Source organism: Symphalangus syndactylus, chromosome 8 (assembly GCF_028878055.3).
Source record: "Symphalangus syndactylus isolate Jambi chromosome 8, NHGRI_mSymSyn1-v2.1_pri, whole genome shotgun sequence".
Taxonomy (NCBI): Eukaryota; Metazoa; Chordata; class Mammalia; order Primates; family Hylobatidae; genus Symphalangus; species Symphalangus syndactylus.
Window position 1 is genome coordinate 74,782,885 of NC_072430.2, and position 23,145 is coordinate 74,806,029.

General features: G+C 47.5%; 2 protein-coding genes across 2 annotated transcripts in view; one reads left to right on the forward strand and one right to left on the reverse strand.

The window, feature by feature from the left end:
• The window catches only part of GAD1 (glutamate decarboxylase 1), a 47,495-nt gene extending 41,416 nt beyond the window's left edge, over positions 1–6,079 (forward strand). Inside the window, exon 17 of the mRNA XM_055289680.2 lies at positions 4,640–6,079. Coding sequence (XP_055145655.1) covers positions 4,640–4,813 — 174 coding nt within the window. The 3' untranslated portion in view covers positions 4,814–6,079. The remainder of the gene's footprint in view (positions 1–4,639) is intronic.
• A 6,880-nt stretch (positions 6,080–12,959) lies between these two features.
• Positions 12,960–13,466, reverse strand: LOC129488034 (small ribosomal subunit protein eS19-like). The gene has a single exon (XM_055289682.2). It carries the CDS (start codon positions 13,452–13,454, stop codon positions 13,014–13,016), a length of 441 nt encoding a protein of 146 aa, XP_055145657.1. The 5' UTR covers positions 13,455–13,466; the 3' UTR covers positions 12,960–13,013.
• Positions 13,467–23,145: the final 9,679 nt, after the last annotated feature.

Here is a 23,145-nt window from a genome sequence, read left to right on the forward strand (position 1 = left end):
CACTTCTTCCCAGACGGGGCGGCCGGGCAGAGGCGCTGCTCACTTCCCAGACGATGGGTGGCCGGGCAGAGGCGCTCCTCACTTCCCAGATGGGGCGGCCGGGCAGAGGCGCTCCTCACTTCCCAGACGGGGCGGCCGGGCAGAGGCGCTCCTCACTTCCCAGACGATGGGTGGCCGGGCAGAGGCGCTCCTCACCTCCCAGATGGGGCGGCCGGGCAGAGGCGCTCCTCACTTCTTCCCGGATGGGGCGGCCGGGCAGAGGCGCTCCTCACTTCTTCCCGGACGGGGCGCCCGGGCAGAGGCGCTCCTCATTTCTTCCCGGACGGGGCGGCCGGGCAGAGGCGCTCCTCACTTCCCAGACGGGGTGGCCGGGCAGAGGCGCTCCTCACTTCCCAGACGGGGCGGCCGGGCAGAGGCGCTCCTCACTTCCCAGACGGGGTGGCCGGGCAGAGGCGCTCCTCACTTCCCAGACGGGGCGGCCGGGCAGAGGCGCTCCTCATTTCTTCCCGGACGGGGCGGCCGGGCAGAGGCGCTCCTCACTTCTTCCCGGACGGGGTGGCCGGGCAGAGGCGCTGCTCACTTCCCAGACGGGGCGGCCGGGCAGAGGCGCTCCTCACTTCCCAGACGGGGTGGCCGGGCAGAGGCGCTCCTCACTTCCCAGACGGTGGGTGGCCGGGCAGAGGCGCTCCTCACTTCCCAGACGATGGGTGGCCGGGCAGAGGCGCTCCTCACTTCTTCCCGGATGGGGCGGCCGGGTAGAGGCGCTCCTCACTTCTTCCCGGATGGGGCGGCCGGGCAGAGGCGCTCCTCACTTCTTCCCGGATGGGGCGCCCGGGCAGAGGCGCTCCTCATTTCTTCCCGGACGGGGCGGCCGGGCAGAGGCGCTCCTCACTTCCCAGACGGGGCGGCCGGGCAGAGGGGCTCCTCACTTCTTCCCGGACGGGGCGGCCGGGCAGAGGCGCTCCTCACTTCTTCCCGGACGAGGCGGCCGGGCAGAGGCGCTCCTCATTTCTTCCCGGACGGGGCGGCCGGGCAGAGGCGCTCCTCACTTCTTCCCGGACGGGGCGGCCGGGCAGAGGCGCTCCTCACTTCTTCCCGGACGGGGCGGCCGGGCAGAGGCGCTCCTCACTTCTTCCCGGACGGGGCGGCCGGGCAGAGGTGCTCCTCACTTCCTCCCGGACGGGGCGGCCGGGCAGAGGCGCTCCTCACCTCCCAGACGATGGGAGGCCGGGCAGAGGCGCTCCTCACTTCCCAGACGATGGGTGGCCGGGCAGAGGCGCTCCTCACTTCCCAGACGGGGCGGCCGGGCAGAGGTGCTCCTCACTTCCCAGACGGGGTGGCCGGGCAGAGGCGCTCCTCACTTCCCAGATGATGGGTGGCCGGGCAGAGGCGCTCCTCACTTCCCAGACGATGGGTGGCCGGGCAGAGGTGCTCCTCACTTCCCAGACGGGGCGGCCGGGCAGAGGCGCTCCTCACTTCCCAGACGGTGGGTGGCCGGGTAGAGGCGCTCCTCACTTCCCAGACGGTGGGTGGCGGGGCAGAGGCGCTCCTCACTTCCCAGACGGTGGGTGGCCGGGCAGAGGCGCTCCTCACTTCCCAGACGGTGGGTGGCCGGGCAGAGGCGCTCCTCACTTCCCAGATGGGGCGGCCGGGCAGAGGCGCTCCTCACTTCCCAGACGGGGCGGCCGGGCAGAGGCGCTCCTCACTTCCCAGACGATGGGTGGCCGGGCAGAGGCGCTCCTCACCTCCCAGATGGGGCGGCCGGGCAGAGGCGCTCCTCACTTCTTCCCGGATGGGGCGGCCGGGCAGAGGCGCTCCTCACTTCTTCCCGGACGGGGCGCCCGGGCAGAGGCGCTCCTCATTTCTTCCCGGACGGGGCGGCCGGGCAGAGGCGCTCCTCACTTCCCAGACGGGGTGGCCGGGCAGAGGCGCTCCTCACTTCCCAGACGGGGCGGCCGGGCAGAGGCGCTCCTCACTTCCCAGACGGGGTGGCCAGGCAGAGGCGCTCCTCACTTCCCAGACGGGGCGGCCGGGCAGAGGCGCTCCTCATTTCTTCCCGGACGGGGCGGCCGGGCAGAGGCGCTCCTCACTTCTTCCCGGACGGGGTGGCCGGGCAGAGGCGCTGCTCACTTCCCAGACGGGGCGGCCGGGCAGAGGCGCTCCTCACTTCCCAGACGGGGTGGCCGGGCAGAGGCGCTCCTCACTTCCCAGACGGGGTGGCCGGGCAGAGGCGCTCCTCACTTCCCAGACGGTGGGTGGCCGGGCAGAGGCGCTCCTCACTTCCCAGACGATGGGTGGCCGGGCAGAGGCGCTCCTCACTTCTTCCCGGATGGGGCGGCCGGGTAGAGGCGCTCCTCACTTCTTCCCGGATGGGGCGGCCGGGCAGAGGCGCTCCTCACTTCTTCCCGGATGGGGCGCCCGGGCAGAGGCGCTCCTCATTTCTTCCCGGACGGGGCGGCCGGGCAGAGGCGCTCCTCACTTCCCAGACGGGGCGGCCGGGCAGAGGGGCTCCTCACTTCTTCCCGGACGGGGCGGCCGGGCAGAGGCGCTCCTCACTTCTTCCCGGACGAGGCGGCCGGGCAGAGGCGCTCCTCATTTCTTCCCGGACGGGGCGGCCGGGCAGAGGCGCTCCTCACTTCTTCCCGGACGGGGCGGCCGGGCAGAGGCGCTCCTCACTTCTTCCCGGACGGGGCGGCCAGGCAGAGGCGCTCCTCACTTCTTCCCGGACGGGGCGGCCGGGCAGAGGTGCTCCTCACTTCCTCCCGGACGGGGCGGCCGGGCAGAGGCGCTCCTCACCTCCCAGACGATGGGAGGCCGGGCAGAGGCGCTCCTCACTTCCCAGACGATGGGTGGCCGGGCAGAGGCGCTCCTCACTTCCCAGACGGGGCGGCCGGGCAGAGGTGCTCCTCACTTCCCAGACGGGGTGGCCGGGCAGAGGCGCTCCTCACTTCCCAGATGATGGGTGGCCGGGCAGAGGCGCTCCTCACTTCCCAGACGATGGGTGGCCGGGCAGAGGTGCTCCTCACTTCCCAGACGGGGCGGCCGGGCAGAGGCGCTCCTCACTTCCCAGACGGTGGGTGGCCGGGTAGAGGCGCTCCTCACTTCCCAGACGGTGGGTGGCGGGGCAGAGGCGCTCCTCACTTCCCAGACGGTGGGTGGCCGGGCAGAGGCGCTCCTCACTTCCCAGACGGTGGGTGGCCGGGCAGAGGCGCTCCTCACTTCCCAGACGGTGGGTGGCCGGGCAGAGGCGCTCCTCACTTCCCAGACGGTGGGTGGCCGGGCCGAGGCGCTCCTCACTTCCCAGACGGTGGGTGGCCGGGCAGAGGCGCTCCTCACTTCCCAGACGGGGCGGCCGGGCAGAGGCGCTCCTCACTTCCCAGACGGGGCGGCCGGGCAGAGGCGCTCCCCACCTCCCAGATGGGGCGGCGGCCGGGCAGGGGCTGCAATCCCAGCACCCTGGTAGGCCAAGGCAGGCGGCTGGGGGGCAGAGGCTGCCGCGAGGCCAGACCACGCCACCGCACTCCAGCCCGGGCAACACCGAGCACCGGGTGAGCGAGACTCCGTCTGTAGTCCCAGTACCTCGGGAGGCTGAGGCGGGCAGAGCACTCGGTGTCAGGAGCTGGCGACCAGCGTGGCCAAGATGGCGAACGCGTGCCTGCAGCGAAAGGAGAAAAGGCAGGTAGCGGTCGCGCGCGCCGGCAGTCCCAGGCAGTCCGCGGCCCGGGCAGGAGCAAGCGGAGTAGATTGTAGCCTGGGCCAGAGAGGGAAAGAGAAAAAGAAAGAAAGAAAGAAAGAAAGAGAGAGAGAGAGAGAGAGGGAGGGAGGGAGGGAGGGAGGGAGGGAGGATGAATGAAATATTATATAAATTATATATAATCTCTGTGACTCGCTTAGCTGAAACCTAAGGCAACATTTCCGAAGACCTTCTGAAGATCTCAGATAAAGTGACCAGGTTCACAACTGTTTTTGAAGAAGGGAAATTCACACTGTGCATTTTAGAGTATGCAAGAAGAACATAAATAAATAAAAATATTCTCCATGGAGAATTGTCTCCTTGTCCTTGGTTGATGTTCTTCATTAAAGGAGCCCTATGCAGGGTAAGGGAATAATGTGCATATTCCTAGGGACATCTAGATTAAACTGTGTCTGTTACAATAACATTTTAAGTCTAGCCCACTGTAATGCTGATCCATTCTAGCTGTTTTCTATATCCAGTTTATATCTTATCCAGGGTTCTTAAGATTATATGTAATTTATATAATATTTCATTCATACAACCATTCAACAAATATTTGTTAAACACAGTCTATGTGCCAGCCAGTATCCTGGGCTCTGGGTTATGCAAAACCCTGAATTTGTGGTGTTGTCTATAAGAGTTTTTTGGTTTTGTCTTCATTTTTTATTGTACTATCATTGTTCCATGACTGACTTTCAAAATTCGATTGCACAGTACTTTCTGAGGGAACTTGTGACCAGGTAGTCATTTGATATTAGCCCCCAAAGATTCCTGGATGTGAAATATTTCTTTGTTTTTATGTCAATGTAAACACAAATAGTAAAATGCAAGTTGGGTTGAATTGTTAAAAAGAGAGGGTGTTAATATCAATCTTGAGTTTTGTTTTGTGTTTTCCATCACAAGGTGGCTCCAAAAATCAAAGCCCTGATGATGGAGTCAGGCACGACCATGGTTGGCTACCAGCCCCAAGGGGACAAGGCCAACTTCTTCCGGATGGTCATCTCCAACCCAGCCGCTACCCAGTCTGACATTGACTTCCTCATTGAGGAGATAGAAAGACTGGGCCAGGATCTGTAATCATCCTTCCCAGAACATGAATTTATGGGAATGCTTTTCCCTCTGGCACTCCACAACAAACCTCTATATGTTGCTGAAACACATAGGCCATTTCATTGAGGGAAAACATAATATCTTGAAGAATATTGTTAAAACCTTACTTAAAGCTTGTTTGTTATAGTTAGCAGGAAATAGTGTCCTTTTTAAAAAGTTGCACATTAGGAACACAGTATATATGTACAGTTATACATACCTCTCTCTATATATACATGTATAGTGAATGTGGCTTAGTAATAGATCACAGCATGTTTCCTGCTCCAAGAGAATTCACTTTACCTTCAGCAGTTACCGAGGAGCTAAACATGCTGCCAACCAGCTTGTCCAACAACTCCAGGAAAGCTGTTTTTCAAAACGCCATGTCCTAGGGACCAAGGGAAATGCTGTTGGTGAGAATCGACCTCACTATCAGTGTTTCTCCACCTGAAGTGATGATGGATGAGAAAAAACACCACCAAATGACAAGTCACACCCTCCCTATTAGTATCCTCTTAGGGGAAAATAGTAGCAGAGTCATTGTTACAGGTGTACCACGGCTGTATTTTTAGAGATTAATTTGTGTGGATTGTGTAAATTCCTGTTGTCTGACCTTGGTGGTGGGAGGGGGAGACTATGCGTCATGATTTCAATGATTGTTTAATTGTAGGTCAATGAAATATTTGCTTATTTATATTCAGAGATGTACCATGTTAAAGAGGCGTCTTGTATTTTCTTCCCATTTGTAATGTATCTTGTTTATATTTGAAGTAAGTTCTGAAAACTGTTTATGGTATTTTCGTGCATTTGTGAGCCAAAGAGAAAAGATTAAAATTAGTGAGACTTGTATTTATATTAGAGTGCCCTTAAAATAATGATTTAAGCATTTTACCATCTGTAAGAGAATTCTAAGATTGTACATAGAGTCATATATATGGAAATCCTGTTACTTAAATAGCATCTGCTCTTCTCTTACCCTCTCTGTCTGGCTGTACGTCTGGTGTTCTCAATGCTTTTCTAGTAACTTGGATAATAACTAGATCTCCTGTAATTTTGTAGTAGTTGATGACCAATCTCTGTGATTCGCTTAGCTGAAACCTAAGGCAACATTTCTGAAGACCTTCTGAAGATCTCAGATAAAGTGACCAGGCTCACAACTGTTTCTGAAGAAGGGAAATTCACACTGTGCGTTTTAGAGTATGCAAGAAGAACATAAATAAATAAAAATATTCTCCATGGAGAATTTGAACAAAATTTTCTTCTAGTTTGTGTTTCACACAGAGATGTTTCTAATTAGAGTTCCTTGGGTTGCCCATAGCCCATTTGCTTTCTATTGGCTGACTTTAGGTGATGCTCAGTACCCTGATTAAGCTGAAGGAGACTCGATCCGTTGTCACAGGCTCTGAAGCTCCTCATCTATAAAATCATTACGGGCTGGGCATGGTGGTGCATGCCTGTAATCCTAGCACTTTGGGAGGCTGAGGCAGGCAGATAACTTGAGCTCAGGAGTTTGAGACCAGCCTGCGCAACAGGGCGAAACCCTGTCTCTGCAAAAAATATAAAAATTAGCCAGCTGTGGTGATGCGCACCTGTGGTCCAAGCTACTTGGGAACCTGAGGTGCAAGGATCACTTGAGCCCAGGAGATCGAGGCTGCAGTGAGCTGAAATCATGCCACTGCACTCCAGCCTGGGTGACAGAGTGAGACCCTGTCTCAATCAATCAATAAAATCATTATGATTATAATTAATTAAATGTGCAGTTCAAGCCTTGAGAAAGAAAAGCCATCCGTTTCTCCTTTTCCTACTTGCATCTTGGAGTTACATTCATTCAGTCATTCAACAAAAGACAAGTATTCCTTCTAGTGGGCATCTTACATCACTTGGTGTCTCTGCTAACTGAATGCCTCTAAGGTCACAGAAGCATAACTTCCTGCTGCTTTATGCTTGTAGAGTGGTCCCAATTCACTTCCTAGGGAAATACATATTGGTGCTGGATCATTAGGATATGGGACTCATTTTCTACAATATTCTTTGTGTGTGTGTGTGTGACAGAGTCTCACTTTGTCGCCAGGCTGGAGTGCAGTGGCGCCATCTCGGCTCACTGCAACTTCCGCCTCCCCGGTTCAAGTTATTCTCCTGCCTCAGTCTCCTGAGTAGCTGGGATTACAGGCGTGCATCACCACACCCAGCTAATTTTTGTATTTTTAGTAGAGCCAGGGTTTCCCCATGTTGGCCAGGATGGTCTCGATCTCTTGACCTCATGATCTGCCCGCCTCGACCTCCCAAAGTGCTGGGATTACAGGCGTGAGCCACTGTGCCCGGCCCATTTTCTACAATATTTTATTCAGCTATATTAATACAATATCACTCATTCAGAATACAAGAAGCTCCCTATTTAGCACAGGTAGGGAATACAGAAGAGTCCTTTGTAATTAGCACACTGATTGCCTGTAACCATTGTATTAAACGACTCTATAGAGAGTGATCATAAAGCCACTTATTCTTTCTCTCACTGTTTCTTTAAAACTCCTCTGGGGGGATGATTTTTCGCATGCCCCCATTTGAATTTAGGCCAATCCCATAGCTTTTCTGGCCTCTCGGGTGCATGAACAGACTCAGTTTTGCAACTGAGGGTCCAGCTTGATTTAATAAGAAAAGTTTCAAATTTTATACGATATAGAGTTTCTCCCCCCTCCCCCTGATCTGGCACTGCTTCAGCTGCAAGCCTACAGTGGCAGGGAGAGCAAGGCTGATGTTGAGTGAGGTCACCTTTTTTCTTCATCTTTCAGCTTATCTCCCTAGCTCTTGTGCTTCCTCATTCAGGGTCAGGCCTAGAGGGAGAGAGGGTTAAAGTGACAAAATTTTACATGGCTATTAAATTGTCATTGGGCATCAAGGTCCCTGGAAGATGAGTTTTTGGTTTTTGGGGGGTTTTTTTGAGAAATTTTCTGGAGTGAATGAGGATTTTTTGAATTAAGGTAAAATTTAGATACAATAAAACTCTTTATAGTGTACTGTATATAGTTTTCTGTGGATTTTGACAAACCCATTCAGTCATGTATTAATAACTATCATCATGATCAAGGTCTACAACAGGTCTATCACCCCAATGAGTTTTCCATCCCCCTTTGTACTGAACACCTCTCCTCCTCAGCCCTTGGCAACTTCTGCTTTGTTTTCTGTCCCTAGACTTTTGCCTTTCCCACCATGTAAACGGAATCATATAATATGTAGTCTTTTTTTAGTCTGGTTTCTTTTGCTTAACGTAGTGCACTTGAAATTCATCCATGTGATCTCTGTATCAGTGTTCATTCCTTTTCACTACTGCATAGTATTCCATTTGCATAGATGTACCATACTCTGTTTATCCATCCCTTAGTAGAGGGAAATTTCTGTTGTTTCCAGTTTTTTTTTGGCTATTAGAATAAAGCTACTGGAAACAGTGTGCAGATTTTTGTGTGAACATAAATTTCATTTAACTTGGGTAAATACCTATGTGTAGGATTGCAAGATAATATTAATACTATGTTTAATTTCATTAGAAACTGCTTAACTATTTTCCAAAGTGGCTGTACCATTTTGCATTCTCACCAGCAATGCACAAATATTCCAGTTGCTCCATATTCTTGCTGACACTTGGTACTGTCATTTTCCCCCCATGCTGGCCATTCTAAAAGTGTTATCTTGTGGTTTTAATTTGCTTTTTCATGAAGCACTTTTGAAGGATCCCTCTAGGGTCCTCCCAGCTCATTGCACAGGAGGCAGTAAGGATTTATCCTCCTGCAACCACTTAGGACTCAGACCCTCAGGCCTGGGCCCCTGGCAGTCTACACTGTCCAGACCTTGTAGTTGGGATCCTTTCTTCTCCAAGTTGTACATTTGGCCAGGATGCCTTTTATTTACAATCAGTTACTGGCCAGGTGCAGTGGCTCACGTCTGTGAACCCAGCACTTTGGAAGGCCAAAGTGGAAGGATTGCTTGAGCCCAGGAGTTCAAGGCCAGCCTGGGCAACATTGGGAGATCCCATCTCTACAAAAAATAAAAATATAGCTGGGAGTGTGGTGGTGAGCCCCTGTGGTCCCAGCTACTCAGAAGGCTGAGGTGGGAAGATCACTGGAGCCCAAGAGGTCAAGGCTGCAGTGAGCTGTGATCATGCCACTGCATTCCAGCCTGAGCAACAGAGTGAGACACCAACTCAAAAAAACAGAAACAAAAACAAAATCCTCCTTAGATAATCTACAATAACTGATTTTTTTTTTTTTTTGAGACAGGGTTCCGCTTTGTCACCCAGGCTGGAGTATTGTGGCATGATCACAGCTCACTGCAGCCTCGAACTCCTGGGCTTAAGCAATCCTCCCACCTCAGCCTCCCAAGTAACTGGGACTGCAGGTGCATGCCACCATGCCCAGCTAATTTTTTATTTTTTTGTAGAGATGGAGTTTCATTCTGTTGGCCAGACTAGTCTCAAACTCCTGAACTCAACTGATCCTTTCACCTTGGCCTCCCAAACTGCTAGAATTACAGGCATAAGCCACTGTGCCTGACCAAGAAGGGCTTTATTAGACATACATGTATAGGACGAAGGGTGATGACATTATACTTGAGTACCCATTACTTAGCCTAAGATATAGAACATTATTATTATCATGACCTTAGCACTCTCCAACCCCGACATGAACCTTCCCTAATTGGATGCTTCCCACTCTCTAAGAAGTGATCACTATTCTGAATTTTGTGTTACTCTCTTATTTTTCTATATAGTTTTACCACATACTCATGAATCCTTATTGTTTAGTCTTACCTGATTTTGCACTTTATGTAAACAGAATAATACAGAATTTTATACTTCTGTGGCTTGTCTTTCTAGTCAACATTATGATTTTGTTGTCCAGAGCTAACCTGTAGGGAGACCTTGTGCAGTTTAAAATAAAAAAGATACCCCTTTCTTGATAGCCAAGCATCCCTGTGCCAGTGGAGCTGGAATAGACTTCAGCGCCTACTCAACCCACTGGAACACCCTGCAAACACGGTCTCATGTAGAAGCCTCATGGTTTTGAGAGTCACCTTTGACAATGGCTCCAGCTTTAATTCATTCATTTTTATGGCTGCAATGCTATTACAGGGTATGAATATACTTCAGAAGGTTTATCCATTCTATTGGGGGTGAATATATGAGTTTTTCCAGTTTTGCCTTTAGAGATAACACTGCTATGAGCATTCTAGTACTTGTTTTCTGGGGCACATGTACAAAAGTTTTTCTAAGGTTTATACCTAGAAGTGAAATTGCTGGGTCACAAGGTATTTATTGAACTTTACTGAGTAGAGTGGTCATACCAAGTTGCACTTCAAGCAGCCATGCACATTGTTCTATAACTTCACCATCAGTTGGCCTAAGATTTTTGCCAGCCTGGCAAGTATGAAATAGTATCTAATTGTAAATTTAATTTGTCTCTCCCTGATTACAAATGAGGTTGAGCATCTTTTCACATTATTATGAACCATTTGTGTTCTGTCTTCTATGAAATGCCTAAATCATGCCTTTTGTCAAATTTTCAATTGTCTTTTTCTTTTGATTCTTTAGGTATTCTTTATATATTCCAAATCCTAATTCTTTTTAATTATGTTTGGCAAATGTCTTCTTCTAATTCAGGGCTACCCTTTTTACTCAGTTAATAGTCTTTTCTGAAAATATAAGTTCTTAAATTTAATGTAAATTTATCAATTATTTTCATTGTCTCTGCTTTTCTTGTATGTCTTCTTTAAGAAATTCTTCCCTATCCCAAAGTCATAAAGACATTCTCATATATTGGCTTTTAAGTTTTAAGGTTTTATGCCTTTCACATTTAAGTCTTTAATCCACCTTGAATTTATTTTTGTGTTTGGTTCTTTTTTGAGACTGAAAGGGCTATTAATAGCCCCTCGATCTTCCATATAAATTTAGAACCAATTCATCAAGTTTCTAAAAAATTCCTATTGGCATTTTTATTGAAATTTCATTGAATCTGTGGATCAACTGAAGAACACTAACATCTTTTTAATATGACTTTTTTTAATAAAAAAAGTGTAGTATATATTTCCACTTAACTAGGTCATCTTTAATGTATTTCAGTAGTTTCACAACAGTCATAGACAACTTTTTTTTCTCTCTTTGAGGTGGGGTCTCACTCTGTCACCCAGGCTGGAGTGCAGTGGCATGATCTCGGCTCAATGCAGCCTCGACCTCCTGGGCTCAAGTGATCATCCCACCACAGCCTCCCAAGTAGCTGGGACCACAGGCACACACCACCATGCCCAGCTAATTTTTTGTATTTTGGTGGAGATGGTGTTTCACTATGTCACCCAGGCTAGTCTCGAACTCCTGAGCTCAAGAAATCTGCCTGCCTCAGCCTCCCAAAGTGCTGAGATTACAGGCATGTGCCACCGCACCCCATCCACGCAAAACTTTTGATAGATTTATTTGTAGATGCTTTATATTGTTGTTATTTTTAATGGCATCTCTTAAAAATTACATTTTCCAACTGTTGCTGATGTATAGAAATATAATTGCCTTCTAATGAAGGATTTTTTAAAAAAAGAAGGAAAGCAATTAAAAAGAACAACAACAAAAAAGAAATGTAATTGCCTTTTGGTTGATGATTTTATATCCAGAAAGCTTGCTAAAATGCAAATAATTTGTTTCTTTAATGCTTTCCAAACAGACAAATATACCATCCATGAATAATGGCAACTTTGCCTATTCATTTCTGATTCTTGTGTCTTTTATTTTGCTTTTCCTTGATATACTAAACAGTCCAGGATATCCAGTACAGCATGCAAAGAAGTGTTAGTAGTAGGCATCTTTACCTGATTCCTGATATTAGAGGGAATGCTTTCACCAGTCACCATTTGGTTTCACATTTCCTTTAGTTTTTTTGTAGATCTCCTTTAATGTAATGACATTTCTTTTAATTTTTAGTTTCTATAGTAAATAAATGTTTAATTTCATCGACTTTTTCTGCATTTGTTGAGATGATCATCTTTCTTCTTCATGTGTTAATGTGGCATTATTCATAAACTAAATTTTCCATGTCTTGAGTCAGTTTTTGTGAGTTGTATTTTTCCAGGAATTTACACATACTTTAAGTTTTCGGATTTATTGGCATAAAGTTGTCTATAATATTCTCTTATTTTTAAAATTTGTTTCTATCTGTACATTCCCCATTTTTTCTTAATAGTGTTAATTTGTGTCTTCTTTCATTATTGCTTTATCTTAGCAGACGTTTGTCAGTTTCATTAAACTTTTCAGAAAATGTTTGTCTTTGTCAATATTCTCAATTGTATGGTTGTTTTTTACTTCATTAATTTATCTTTCTATATGTATTATTTCCTTCCCTCTACTTAAATTTTTTTTTTTTTTTAGTTTCGTCTGCTGTTCCTATTTCTTTCTTTTCTTTTCTTTTCTTTTTTCTGAGACAGAGTCTTGCTGTGTCTCCCAGGCGGGAGTGCAGTGGCGCGATCTCAGCTCACTGCAACCTCCGCCCCCTGGGTTCACGCCATTCTCCTGCTTCAGCCTCCCGAGTAGCTGGGACTACAGGCGCCTGCCACCACGCCCGGCTAATTTTTTTTTTTTTTTTGCATTTTTAGTAGAGATGGGGTTTCACCGTGTTAGCCAGGATTGCCTCAATCTCCTGACCTTGTGATCCGCCCGCCTTAGCCTCCCAAAGTGCTGGAATTACAGGCGTGAGCCTCTGCGCCAGGCCTGCTGTTCCTATTTCTAACTTCTCAGGTTGTATACATGGATCATTAATTTTGAGCTTTTCTTCTTTTCTAATGGTAGCATTAAGAATAAATATTTCCCTATGAGCATCCCTTTAACCATATACTACAAGGTTTGGCACATATTATTTTGTTATCATTTGATTCTAAATACAGTGAATTTATCAATTTTCTCTTGTAGTTGGATAATTTTTGCGCTATTATTAGGTATAAACAAATTTATCATTCTCATATTTTTCTGGTGATTTAAGCTTTTATCACTATGTAGTGACCAGTGTTGGGTGTGGGGGTTTTTTGCCTTTTTGTCTAATAGCCTATTTTGTCTTATATTAATATAGCTATACCGTATTTCTTTAGATTAGTCTCTGCTTGATATACATTTTCTTTTTTTTTTTAACGAATGAGGCAATTTATTAACCCAGCATGGTTTGTTCTAATGCTTCTTGTTGGCAGCTGCCACCTGTCTGGCGATTCTGTCCAGATCTCTCTGTCCCTGAGGTGTCAGTTTGCGGCCCCCATCTTGGTCCTTTTCCACCATTTTCAGCCTCTCCAGGGCTTGGAGGACCCGGCCGGCCACACTCTTGGAGCCTCGGCTGAAGTGGCTGGGCATGACGCCGTTTCTCTGACGTCCCCCATAGATCTTGGTCATGGAGCCAACCCCGGTGCCACCCGGGAGGTACAGGTGCCGCGCTGTGGAAGCAACTCGCGTGTAGAACCAGTTCTCATCGTAGGGAGCAAGCTCTTTGTGCTTGGCCAGCTTGACGGTGTCCACCCATTCGGGGACTTTCAGCTTCCCAGACTTTTTGAGGAAGACTGCCAGAGCTCTGACGAACTCCTGCTGGTTCACGTCTTTTACAGTAACTCCAGACATCATGCGGCCTCCGCGCTGCCAGCCAGGGGAAAGCACATTTTCTTCTTTTAAGGATATTTCTGTATCCTTATGATTTAGGTTTGTGTTGTATAAATGGCCTAGAGCTAGATTTTATCATTTTCTTTTTTCGTTTTTGTTTGTTTGTTTCTTTTGAGACAGGGTCTCGCTCTGTCACGTGCTGGAGTGCAATGCCATTCTCATGGCTCACTGCAGTCTCCTGATCCTGGGCTCAAGCGATCCTCCTGCCTCAGCCTCCTGAGTAGCTGGGACCACAAGCATGTACCACCACACCCAGCTAATTTTTGTATTTTTTGTGGAGACAGGGTTTCAAACTCCTGAACTCAAGCAATCCACCCACCTCAGCCTCCCAAAGTGCTGGGATTACAGACATGAGCCACCATGCCTGGCCCTTTTTCTGACCCTCTTTGTCTTTTAACTGAAGGATGCCGTTCATTTCATTTATTGTGATTACTGATATATTTTGATTTAATTCTATCATCTTATTTTGTGCTGTTTGTTCCACTTTTTCTGTTCTTTTTTCTCTGCTTGTCAAAAAATGTGGATTCATTGAGGTTTGCTTTTGTTTCTTTTGTTTTTCTGATTTTCCCCCTCTGCTTATAAGTTATATTCTCTATGTCTGTTTTTCATTGGTTACTCTAGATACAACAACATAAATATTTCACCATTTCAAAAGTTAATAATTTTATTCTCCTCATGAGTCATTTAAGAATCCAAGAATACTTTTACTCTGATCCTCTTCCCAATATGTATGCCAATGCTCTCCAGTATTTTAAGTCTCTCTTCTTTTAACCCCACAATTCGTACATTATTAATAATTTTGTTCGATTGATTTTTGCTTGATGTGCCCACATATTTACCACTGCGTTTGTGCATGATTCCCTCTTACATCTCAGACCTTTCATTTGGGTCATTTTCTTTTTTCCTGATCTGCATATGTTTGAACTTTTCCTTTTTGAAGCCTATTAATAGCCCCTCTCTAGAAGGAGCTCTCTAACTTTGTCTGCTTTGTGGGCATCATTTCTGAGGCTGGTTTGAAAGCACAATGATCCAGGTGATTTGCTGCCTTGAGGATGGCAACAGTAACTCTTAGATAAAACATATTTTGTTAAACAGGAAATGTTCCAGTCACACCACAGGGCTCTGCCTCTAGGCATTATGAGGCCTCTGTTATCTCTTACACATAAAGGATACCAGATACATGCATCAAAATGTACCTGCCAGAATCTTAAATCCCTTAATCTGAGCTAATGATATAAAGCAAATTTATAAAGAAAATCTCACTATATTTTGGGCTGAAAAGTGGAATTCTTTATAATAAATGTGGTATGCAAGGTTGCTTTAATATTCCAATAAAACCACTTCAAAATTCCTATTCCTGGTTCCCTCGTTCTCCATAATGGACGTTTGTGTTTTATGCCTGCCTGGCATCTATTGTTTCTTCTTCTGGTCATATCACCCTCATTTTTCTTTGAGAAAATACTCTTTCTTCATTCTTTCCCAATGAAAGTAAAGGGATGAGCTCACCTTCTGATTCCAGAGGTGGTCACCCAACTCAAGTGTGGTCAATCAAGGCATTCTAATCCTCTGGGCAAAATGGATGGACACCTGACCCTAGACAGGCTGATGAGATTCCTGAGGTGAGATCATGAAGCCCCAGACCAGTACTGCAGGCTGTACAAGCTTCCTGAGGTCTCACCAGAAGCAGAGCAGATACTGGCACCATGCTTGTATAGACTGCAGAACTGTGAGCCAGTTAAACCTCTTTTCTTTATAAATTATCCAGTCTCAGGTATTCCTCTGGGGAGCCCTCAAAGCAACTGTGTGTGGGTGATATGGTTTAGGTGTGTTTGTTCCCTGCAAATCTCATGTTGAAATGTAATCCCGAATGATGTAGGTGGGGTCTGGTGGCCTAACACAGTGGGGGGAAAAGAAGAGGGCATGAGGGATGGCATTCTACTTTGTAGCAGGCTAATGAGTTGGGGTTTTCTGTTTGCCCCAAAATTGGTGCCTAGGATCCAATGCTGGAGACAAAAAGGCGGTAAGTACCCCACATTCTGAAGAAAGTGGCCGACCATTGGGATGCTCACCACACTCACAGCTTACTGAGCAGGGTGGGGTGGGCGTTGAGCTGGCCCTTCTTTTTTTTTTTTTTGAGATGGAGTCTCACTCTGTTGCCCAGGCTGGAGTGTAGTGGTGTGATCTCAGCTCACTGCAACTTCTGCCTCCCGGGTTCATGCCATTCTCCTGCCTCAGCCTCCTGAGTAGCTGGGACTGCAGGCGCATGCCACCACGCCCGGCTAATTTTTGTATTTTTAGTAGAAACGGGGTTTCACCATGTTGGTCAGGCTGGTCTCGAACTCCTGACCTCAGGTGATCCGCCTGCTTCGGTCTCCCAAAGTGCTGGGATTGCAGGTGTGAGCCACCACGCCTGGCTGAGCTGGCCCTTCTAACACCAGCCATAGCCTCGAACCAGCCCCCAACCCCACCACCTTCTCAGAGAGGACAGAAGGGATTTGTTAGGGTTGTGAGTTGGGGCCCAACACCCCATTGCAGCTAGAGCCTGGAGGCTGAAGAGGAGGCAGCATCCCAGAGGTGATACAGCCCTTCCACTCTGAGGGAAAGTGGAAGGAGAGGACCAGAGCAGTTCACGGCCCTGTCCCAACCACTGCTTTTCCTTTGAGCCATAAGCCTGACAAGATGGGAAAATAGACAGCTTTGAGAAGCTGGAACATCTTTAATAATCAAGGGTGTTCAGGAAGTTATGGAATCTAAGCTGGTGGTGGTATTTCTAATGAGAAAGAGATAATAATTGGGAAAGGAGACAAAGACAAATAAAACCAGTTCATGTTTTACCGCACCCAGTTAAGACTGTACAAAAATGTTTATAACTTATTTACAATAATGGCAGAATAAGCACCAGGGATCTTCTTTTTGCGGGGTGGAGGGGCACGGAGTCTTGCTCTGTCACCCAGGCTGGAGTCAGTAGCGCAATCTCGGCTCACTGCAACTTCCGCCTCCCAGGTTCAAGCGATTCCTCCTGCCTCAGCCTCCTGAGTAGCAGGGATTACAGGCACATGCCACCACGCTAATTTTTGACTAATTTTTGTATTTTTAGTAGAGAATAATTTTTGTATTTTTAGTAGAGACAGGGTTTCACTATGTTGGCCAGGCTGCTTGAACTCCTGACCTCAGGTGATCCACCCGCCTCAGCCTCCCAAACTGCTGGGATTACAGACATGAGCCAGCACACCTGGCCATATCTTTTTTTTTTTAGGCAGGGCCTCACTCTGTTGCCCAGGCTCGAGTACAGTGGTGCAATTATGGTTCATTGCAGCCTTGACCTCCTGGGCTCAAGTGATCCTCTCTGCTTAGCCTCCCGAGTAGCTGAGACCACAGGCACACACCATCACACCCAGCTAATTTTTTGTATTGTTTGTAGAGACAGGGTTTCGCTGTGTTGCCCTGGCTGATCTTGAACTCCTGAGCTCAAGCGATCCTCTCACCTTGGCCTCCCAAAGTGCAGGAATTATAGGCGTGGACCGCCGGGCTGGGCCAGTACCAAGGATCTTATTTTCTCCTGACAGTAGTCAAGCTGACTTACTCTTTCCTATTAGGGAAAAACAAGCTGGATTGTGAATATTTTCCCCCAGATAACTTCAGAGAACAAAAACAAAGTAAAGGGCCCAAATTAGACTCAACCATTTTATGAGCAGAGAAGGACAAAGAACTTTGACTAAATTTCTTATGTTCTTACACACTGGAAGGAAGGAGTGAAAGGACAGGCCATGGGGTCCAATCAAGGCAATGGCTCCATGATGCGAGGGCATGGTGTTAGTGAAGTGAACAATGGAGCACGGCCTGCAGACCTAGAAGAGCATCTCCCATGTTGGGCCACTGTGCAGCCCGGGGGACCTTTGGCACATCACAGCAAGAGCTGGAGAATGCCTCCTGGCAGGGCTGGAAAAAATGGTGAATTTCTCGTGGTGCCTGAAGGCACGGCATCCCCACCTGGGCATTTGGTTTTTTTAAGTTTTATTTTCTTCTTAATTGACAAATAATAATTATATATATTTATGGGGTATAATGTGATGTTTTGATACATGTGTACCTTGTGGAATGATCAAATCAGGCTGATTAACTTATCCATCACTTCAAATACTTTTTGTTTCTTTGTGGTAAAACACTTAATATCCATTCTTTTAGCTATTTAGAAATATGCAATACATTATTATTAACTATAGTCAGTCACCATGCCATGTAATAGATCACCAGAAAAGCAGACCTGGAGTTTCCTCAGATAATGCACACGGGGTAGCCTGAATAAATAGGTTTTTACTACTAATGTTGTGACCCTATTTTTCCTTCCATGCAGATGTGGCCTGGGGAAAGATGGGAAAAAGGAGACCGGAGGCAAAACTCCAATCTCTTTCCTCCCTTCAAGCTGATCTAAAAACTCACTTTTTCCTGTGTGTCGTGGCTCACACCCGTAGTCTCAGCACTTTGGGAAACTGGGGCAGGAGAATTGCTTGAAGCCAAGAGTTCGAGACCAGCCTGGGCAATATAGCGAGACCCTGTCTCTACAAATAAATAAAATAAAACTCACTTTTAAAGTACAAACTGCTTTGCATTCCCTGGAAATGGCAATGTATTTGATAGGCATTAGCTTTAGTTTTTATTTCATGGAGCAAATCCTTGTAACCTCTCACTTCTTAGGCCACACCATGCCCTCCACCTACGTAGACACTTGTGCACTGCATAGGCCCTGTGTTAAATCCCGCTTAATTGATAGTAGAGATTTTCTTTTCCTACTGCTCCTCCTTCCAAAGTAAATTTAAATTGGAGCAAACTTGAAAGAAAAAAAGAGGGAGAGAGAGACAAACGGAGAAAGAAGGAAAGAAAAGAAAAGGAAATCTATGGCTTAACTTCTTACTTGTGGGCCTTGGAGAAAATCAGCTGAAAGCAAGGGATGGGAGGAGGTGAGAGTTACTGGTGCTCAATGGACTCCAATTACAACCTAATGGCAAACTGGGGAAAGCACAGACTTCTTGTCTTACTCCAGTCAGGGGGGTCTGAAAGAAGCTGCAATCCCCTTGGGAGGGAGACTTAGAAAGGCGCCTTGTTTTAGTGTTACTTTTAGAGTAGTGGGGGCCGTGATGCTGGTGAGTGGAATAAACAGGAAAAAGAAAAGCAAAAGAACCCTTCCTTTGTGCGTTTTTATCGGGAAAGCCCTCATCGTCTCCTCAGGCTGCACAGACGCCACCCAGTGGGCAAACAACCAACTGACACTCAGCCTGCAGCTGGGGTCAGCCAGGGTTGACATTTCATGTCGCCCTTACTTCACCTGCCCAGTGCAGTAGTGTAGACAGCGCTTTAGCTCCTCGAAGGTTGCCCATCACTTTTGGGGTAGAAGCAGCAGCTGATCAGGACTGACGGAAGGTGGCTCGGGAGAACCAGGGAGCCCCAAGAGGTGGGACAGAGTAAAGGGGAGTCCTGGCTGCCGCATGCCAGCCAGGAGTCAGAAACTAGAGAGGCCAAGGACTGGCCAGGGTTCCAACAACACCAAGGATCTAGAGTCTAGGGTATCTGATGAGGCTAGTTGGAACTCACTAGTCCTCAAGACAGAGGTCTAATGCTTAGAAGGTCATCACTATTCAAGACAGTAGCACCAGCCTGCAGACATGCAGTGGTGAGGTTCATTCTAGACAGGAAATAGCTCTCCTCTGATCCACGCTATATTTTATACTACCGTGTGTGCCTTTGTGGGCCTGGAGAAGACTTCTGGGGCCCGAGAAAGTCTGGATATAAGGAATATTGAACATAAGTTTACCAATCAGTTGACCTTCAGATAGGGAGGTTAGCCTGGATCACGCAGGCAGGCCCAAGGTCATCACTTGAGTCCTTAAAGGCAGGACTCAGGCATGGCAGAATGAGAAGTCAGTGCATGGCTGCTATTTTGCAGATGAAGGGGACCACGTAAAAAGGAATACTGGTGGCCGGGCGTGGTGATTCATACCTGTAATCCCAGCACTTTGGGAGACCGAGGCGGGTGGATCATGAGGTCAGGAGATTTTGACCATTCTGGCTAACACATGAAACCCCGTCTCTACTAAAAATACAAAAAATTAGCCGGGCGTGGTGGCGAGCACCTGTAATTCCAGCTACTCAGGAGGCTCAGGCAGGAGAATGGCGTGAACCCGTGAGGCGAAGCTTGCAGTGAGCCGAGATCGCGCCACTGCACTCCAGCCTGGGCGACAGAGAGACACTCTGTCTCAAAAAAAAAAAAAAAAAAAAAAAATACTGGTGTCCTCAAGGAGCTGGGACAATGCCAGACCGAAAGTCAGCAAGGAAGCAAGGACTTCAGACCTACAGCTGCAAGGAATTGGTTTCGGTCAGCAACCTGAATGAGCTTGGAGGCACGTCTCCCAGCGAAGCCTCGCAATGGGAGCCCGGCCCAGCTGACCTCGGGAGCGTGCGCATCTAGGCAGTGAGTCCAGCCAAGCCCACCGAGATTTCTGACCCACTGAACTGTGAGAGAATAAATGGATGTGCTGTAAATCTCCCAATTTATGGTAGTCTGTCAAGCAGCAATGGAAAACTAAGACCAACCCTAACTGAGTTAGCTGGAATGGAGGATGACTCAAAAGTTACATGGCATAGCCACTTGAGCAAACACTCTCCCCAGCAGTTGGGAGGCTGAGGTGGGAGGTTTACTTGAGTCCATGATTTTCAATACCAGCCTGGGCAACATAGCGATAATCTATTGCTACAAAAATATTTTCTAAAAATTAGCTGGGCCTGGTAGCATGTGCCTGTAATGCCAGCTACTTGAGAGGCTGAGTTGGTAGGATCACTTGAGTCTAGGAGGTGAAGGCTGCAGTGAGCTATTGCACCACTGCAATCCAGCCTGGGTGACAGAGCAAGACCCTGTCTTGGGAAGATTTTATTTATGTATTTGTTTATTTAAACACTCTCAACTCAAACAAATTTGAAATGGTTCTATTTTTCTCTAACCACTGCCTTCAACTGTATGAAGATACATCTTACTGCCTACTGGATAACAGGTACTCTAACAATATCTTGGGTGGTTTCTTTAACTTGCTGGTCACTCTTAGTTATGAAAAGTCTATTTAATTTAAGGTTCCAACATCATACCTGATTGAAAGCATTCCCTCCCCTCATCACCTGAGAGCTTGTAACTGCAGGGAACTGAATGGAGGGTGTGACATGAATGACTCATTTACCGTTCTTCCCTCATCTCTTCTGGATGGGGTGGCTGCGGCACAGTCTGCCCTTGAGATACCGTCTCCACAGGACACAGGCTCCTGTGGGCTGTAGCTCCTCTAGGGGGTTGATTTGGGGGAGGAGGAAGAGAGAAAGGGACAGGTGTCTCCTACTTCACTGGGCGGCGTTGTGGCCTTGTCCCGTGGCTGTCCTGCATCTCTGGCTCTCTTGGGTGCACAAGTTCTTCAGAGGGCTCTTAGCAGGGATTCTCCCTACTGTACTATTGCCCATATAAGAGTTCCAGCTCTGGCCCAGCCTCTCTCAATCCCCCTTGGCTCCTGCCAGCCCTCTTATCCTAACCTCCTTTACCCTCCTCAGGGTCCATTTGACCAATGTGAATATTATACATTCTTGCCACACCAGCCAGTGGGAGTGAATCCTGCTCCACATTCATCCTCCTCTCTTGATCCTGCCATTGTTCTTTCATTCTCTTTCCCCTGCTTAGAAAGGCACAGGACAAATTCACATATCTACTCCCTAACCAGAAAGACAACAAGAGAATAAAATATCTAAATCCCCCCTTTTCAAGCTTCCCCACTATCTATGAGTAAATTGCTTGGAAGTCCTCTCCCATTATTTAGCTTGGAGGGGGACAGGCATTCCCTCCCCTTCACTAAAGCAATGTTCCTTGCAAAAATTATTGCCCAGCTCACAGGGATGAGGGCTTGAATGATGGATGCAAGTAGGAAAGCCAGTTAAGGCACAGCTTAATACTCCCAAGGGAGGCGCCTAACGCAACGGTTGGTGGCTCTCTTTAGAACATGAGGTACGTAAACCTTTGTCCTCATCTTTGAGCCCCAGTCAGTAATTCCTGGGCTCCAGAAACAGTTCTCACTCAACATCCTGTTTCAAAAGTAAGAAATGGTTGGGCTCATGACTGTAATTCCAGCATTTGGGAGGCTGAGGCGGAGGATCCCTTGAGCCTAGGAGTTCAAGATTTCAGTGAGTTATGATTATGCCACTGCACTCCAGCATGGGCAACACAGTGAGACCCTGTCTCAAAAAAAAAAAAGTAAAAGAAATGAAAACTGTCTCAACACAAATGCAAAAGATTTCTTCTTTTTTTGCCTAATGACATATAATGTTAATAGATTCACAAGACAGATATGTAGATGTGTACAAACATTGAAATACATCAACTGTACAACACAGGATGAGCATGATAAGGCTTAAAGTTCAGGTAAGAAGAAAAATAAAAGGAAAGGCTAGGAGATTTTAGTGGATGAGCTCGCAATGTGACTTGGCCGCCAAAGCACTTAATGAAATCTGTGGCCAGACACCTCAGAGTATATAGTCCAGCACGGAATGACAATAGCCTCATTGCTGTCCACTCTGCTTGGGCCACATGGAGGACCATGTGCAATTCTGAGAACCACCTGGGAAAGAGCAGGTGGTCAAACAATATTGACAGAGCTCAGTAAAAAGCAACTGGATGAGAAGGTGCTTATAAGATGCCCTATGGGAATATTTGAACACACTGGGGATGTTTCATTTGGATATGACTTGAGGACAGGGAGAGGAAATGATTGCTCTTTGAAGGGTGTTAGTAGTTCCAGAGAGTAAAGCTAAAGCAAATGAACATATAAGTTACAGGAAGGAAGACTGCAACTCAATACAAGAAGAAACATCAAACTTTTCTAATGATGCTAATAACTATCACTGAGTGCTCACTGTGAGTCTAGCACTCGACTTGTATGAACTCATGAAATCTTCACAGCAACCTATAAGGCGGGTACTATTGTTGTCCTCATTTTATGGATGAGGAGACTGAGTGGCATCAAGATAAGTAACTTGTTCAAGGTTACAAGTTCTTCTTTTTTTTTTTTTTTTTTGAGACGGAGTCTCGCTCTGTCGCCCAGGCTGGAGTGCAGTGGCGCGACCTCGGCTCACTGCAAGCTCCGCCTCCCGGGTTCACGCCATTCTCCTGCCTCAGCCTCCTGAGTAGCTGGGACTACAGGCACCTGCCACTGCGCCCGGCTAATTTTTTGTATTTTTTAGTAGAGACGGGGTTTCACCGTGTTAGTCAGGATGGTCTTGATCTCCTGACCTCATGATCCGCTCGTCTCGGCCTCCCAAAGTGCTGGGATTACAGGCGTGAGCCACCACGCCCGGTCACAAGTTCTTGAGTGTCAGAGTTGATGCAAACCCAGGCAGTCCAGCTCCAGAACCCACAGTTCACCTGCCGCCCTACACTACCATTCCATGGATTGGGATGCTCTCCTTCACTCCAAGCATGCAAGGATTACAGGATTTTCTGCACTGGGATGGAGGTTTGACTAAGAGTTCTCTGAAGTCTTTCCAAATGCTATAAGAAACTAAATATGATTGTTTTCCACGAAAATAATTTTTCATTTAAAAGTATTCCTTCTTTCATTTGGCAAATATATGTTCA

What these genes read in the sequence shown, in the direction of transcription:
- LOC129488034 (XM_055289682.2), bottom strand. Translation starts at nt 13,454, where the DNA reads ATGATGTCTGGAGTTACTGTAAAAGACGTGAACCAGCAGGAGTTCGTC.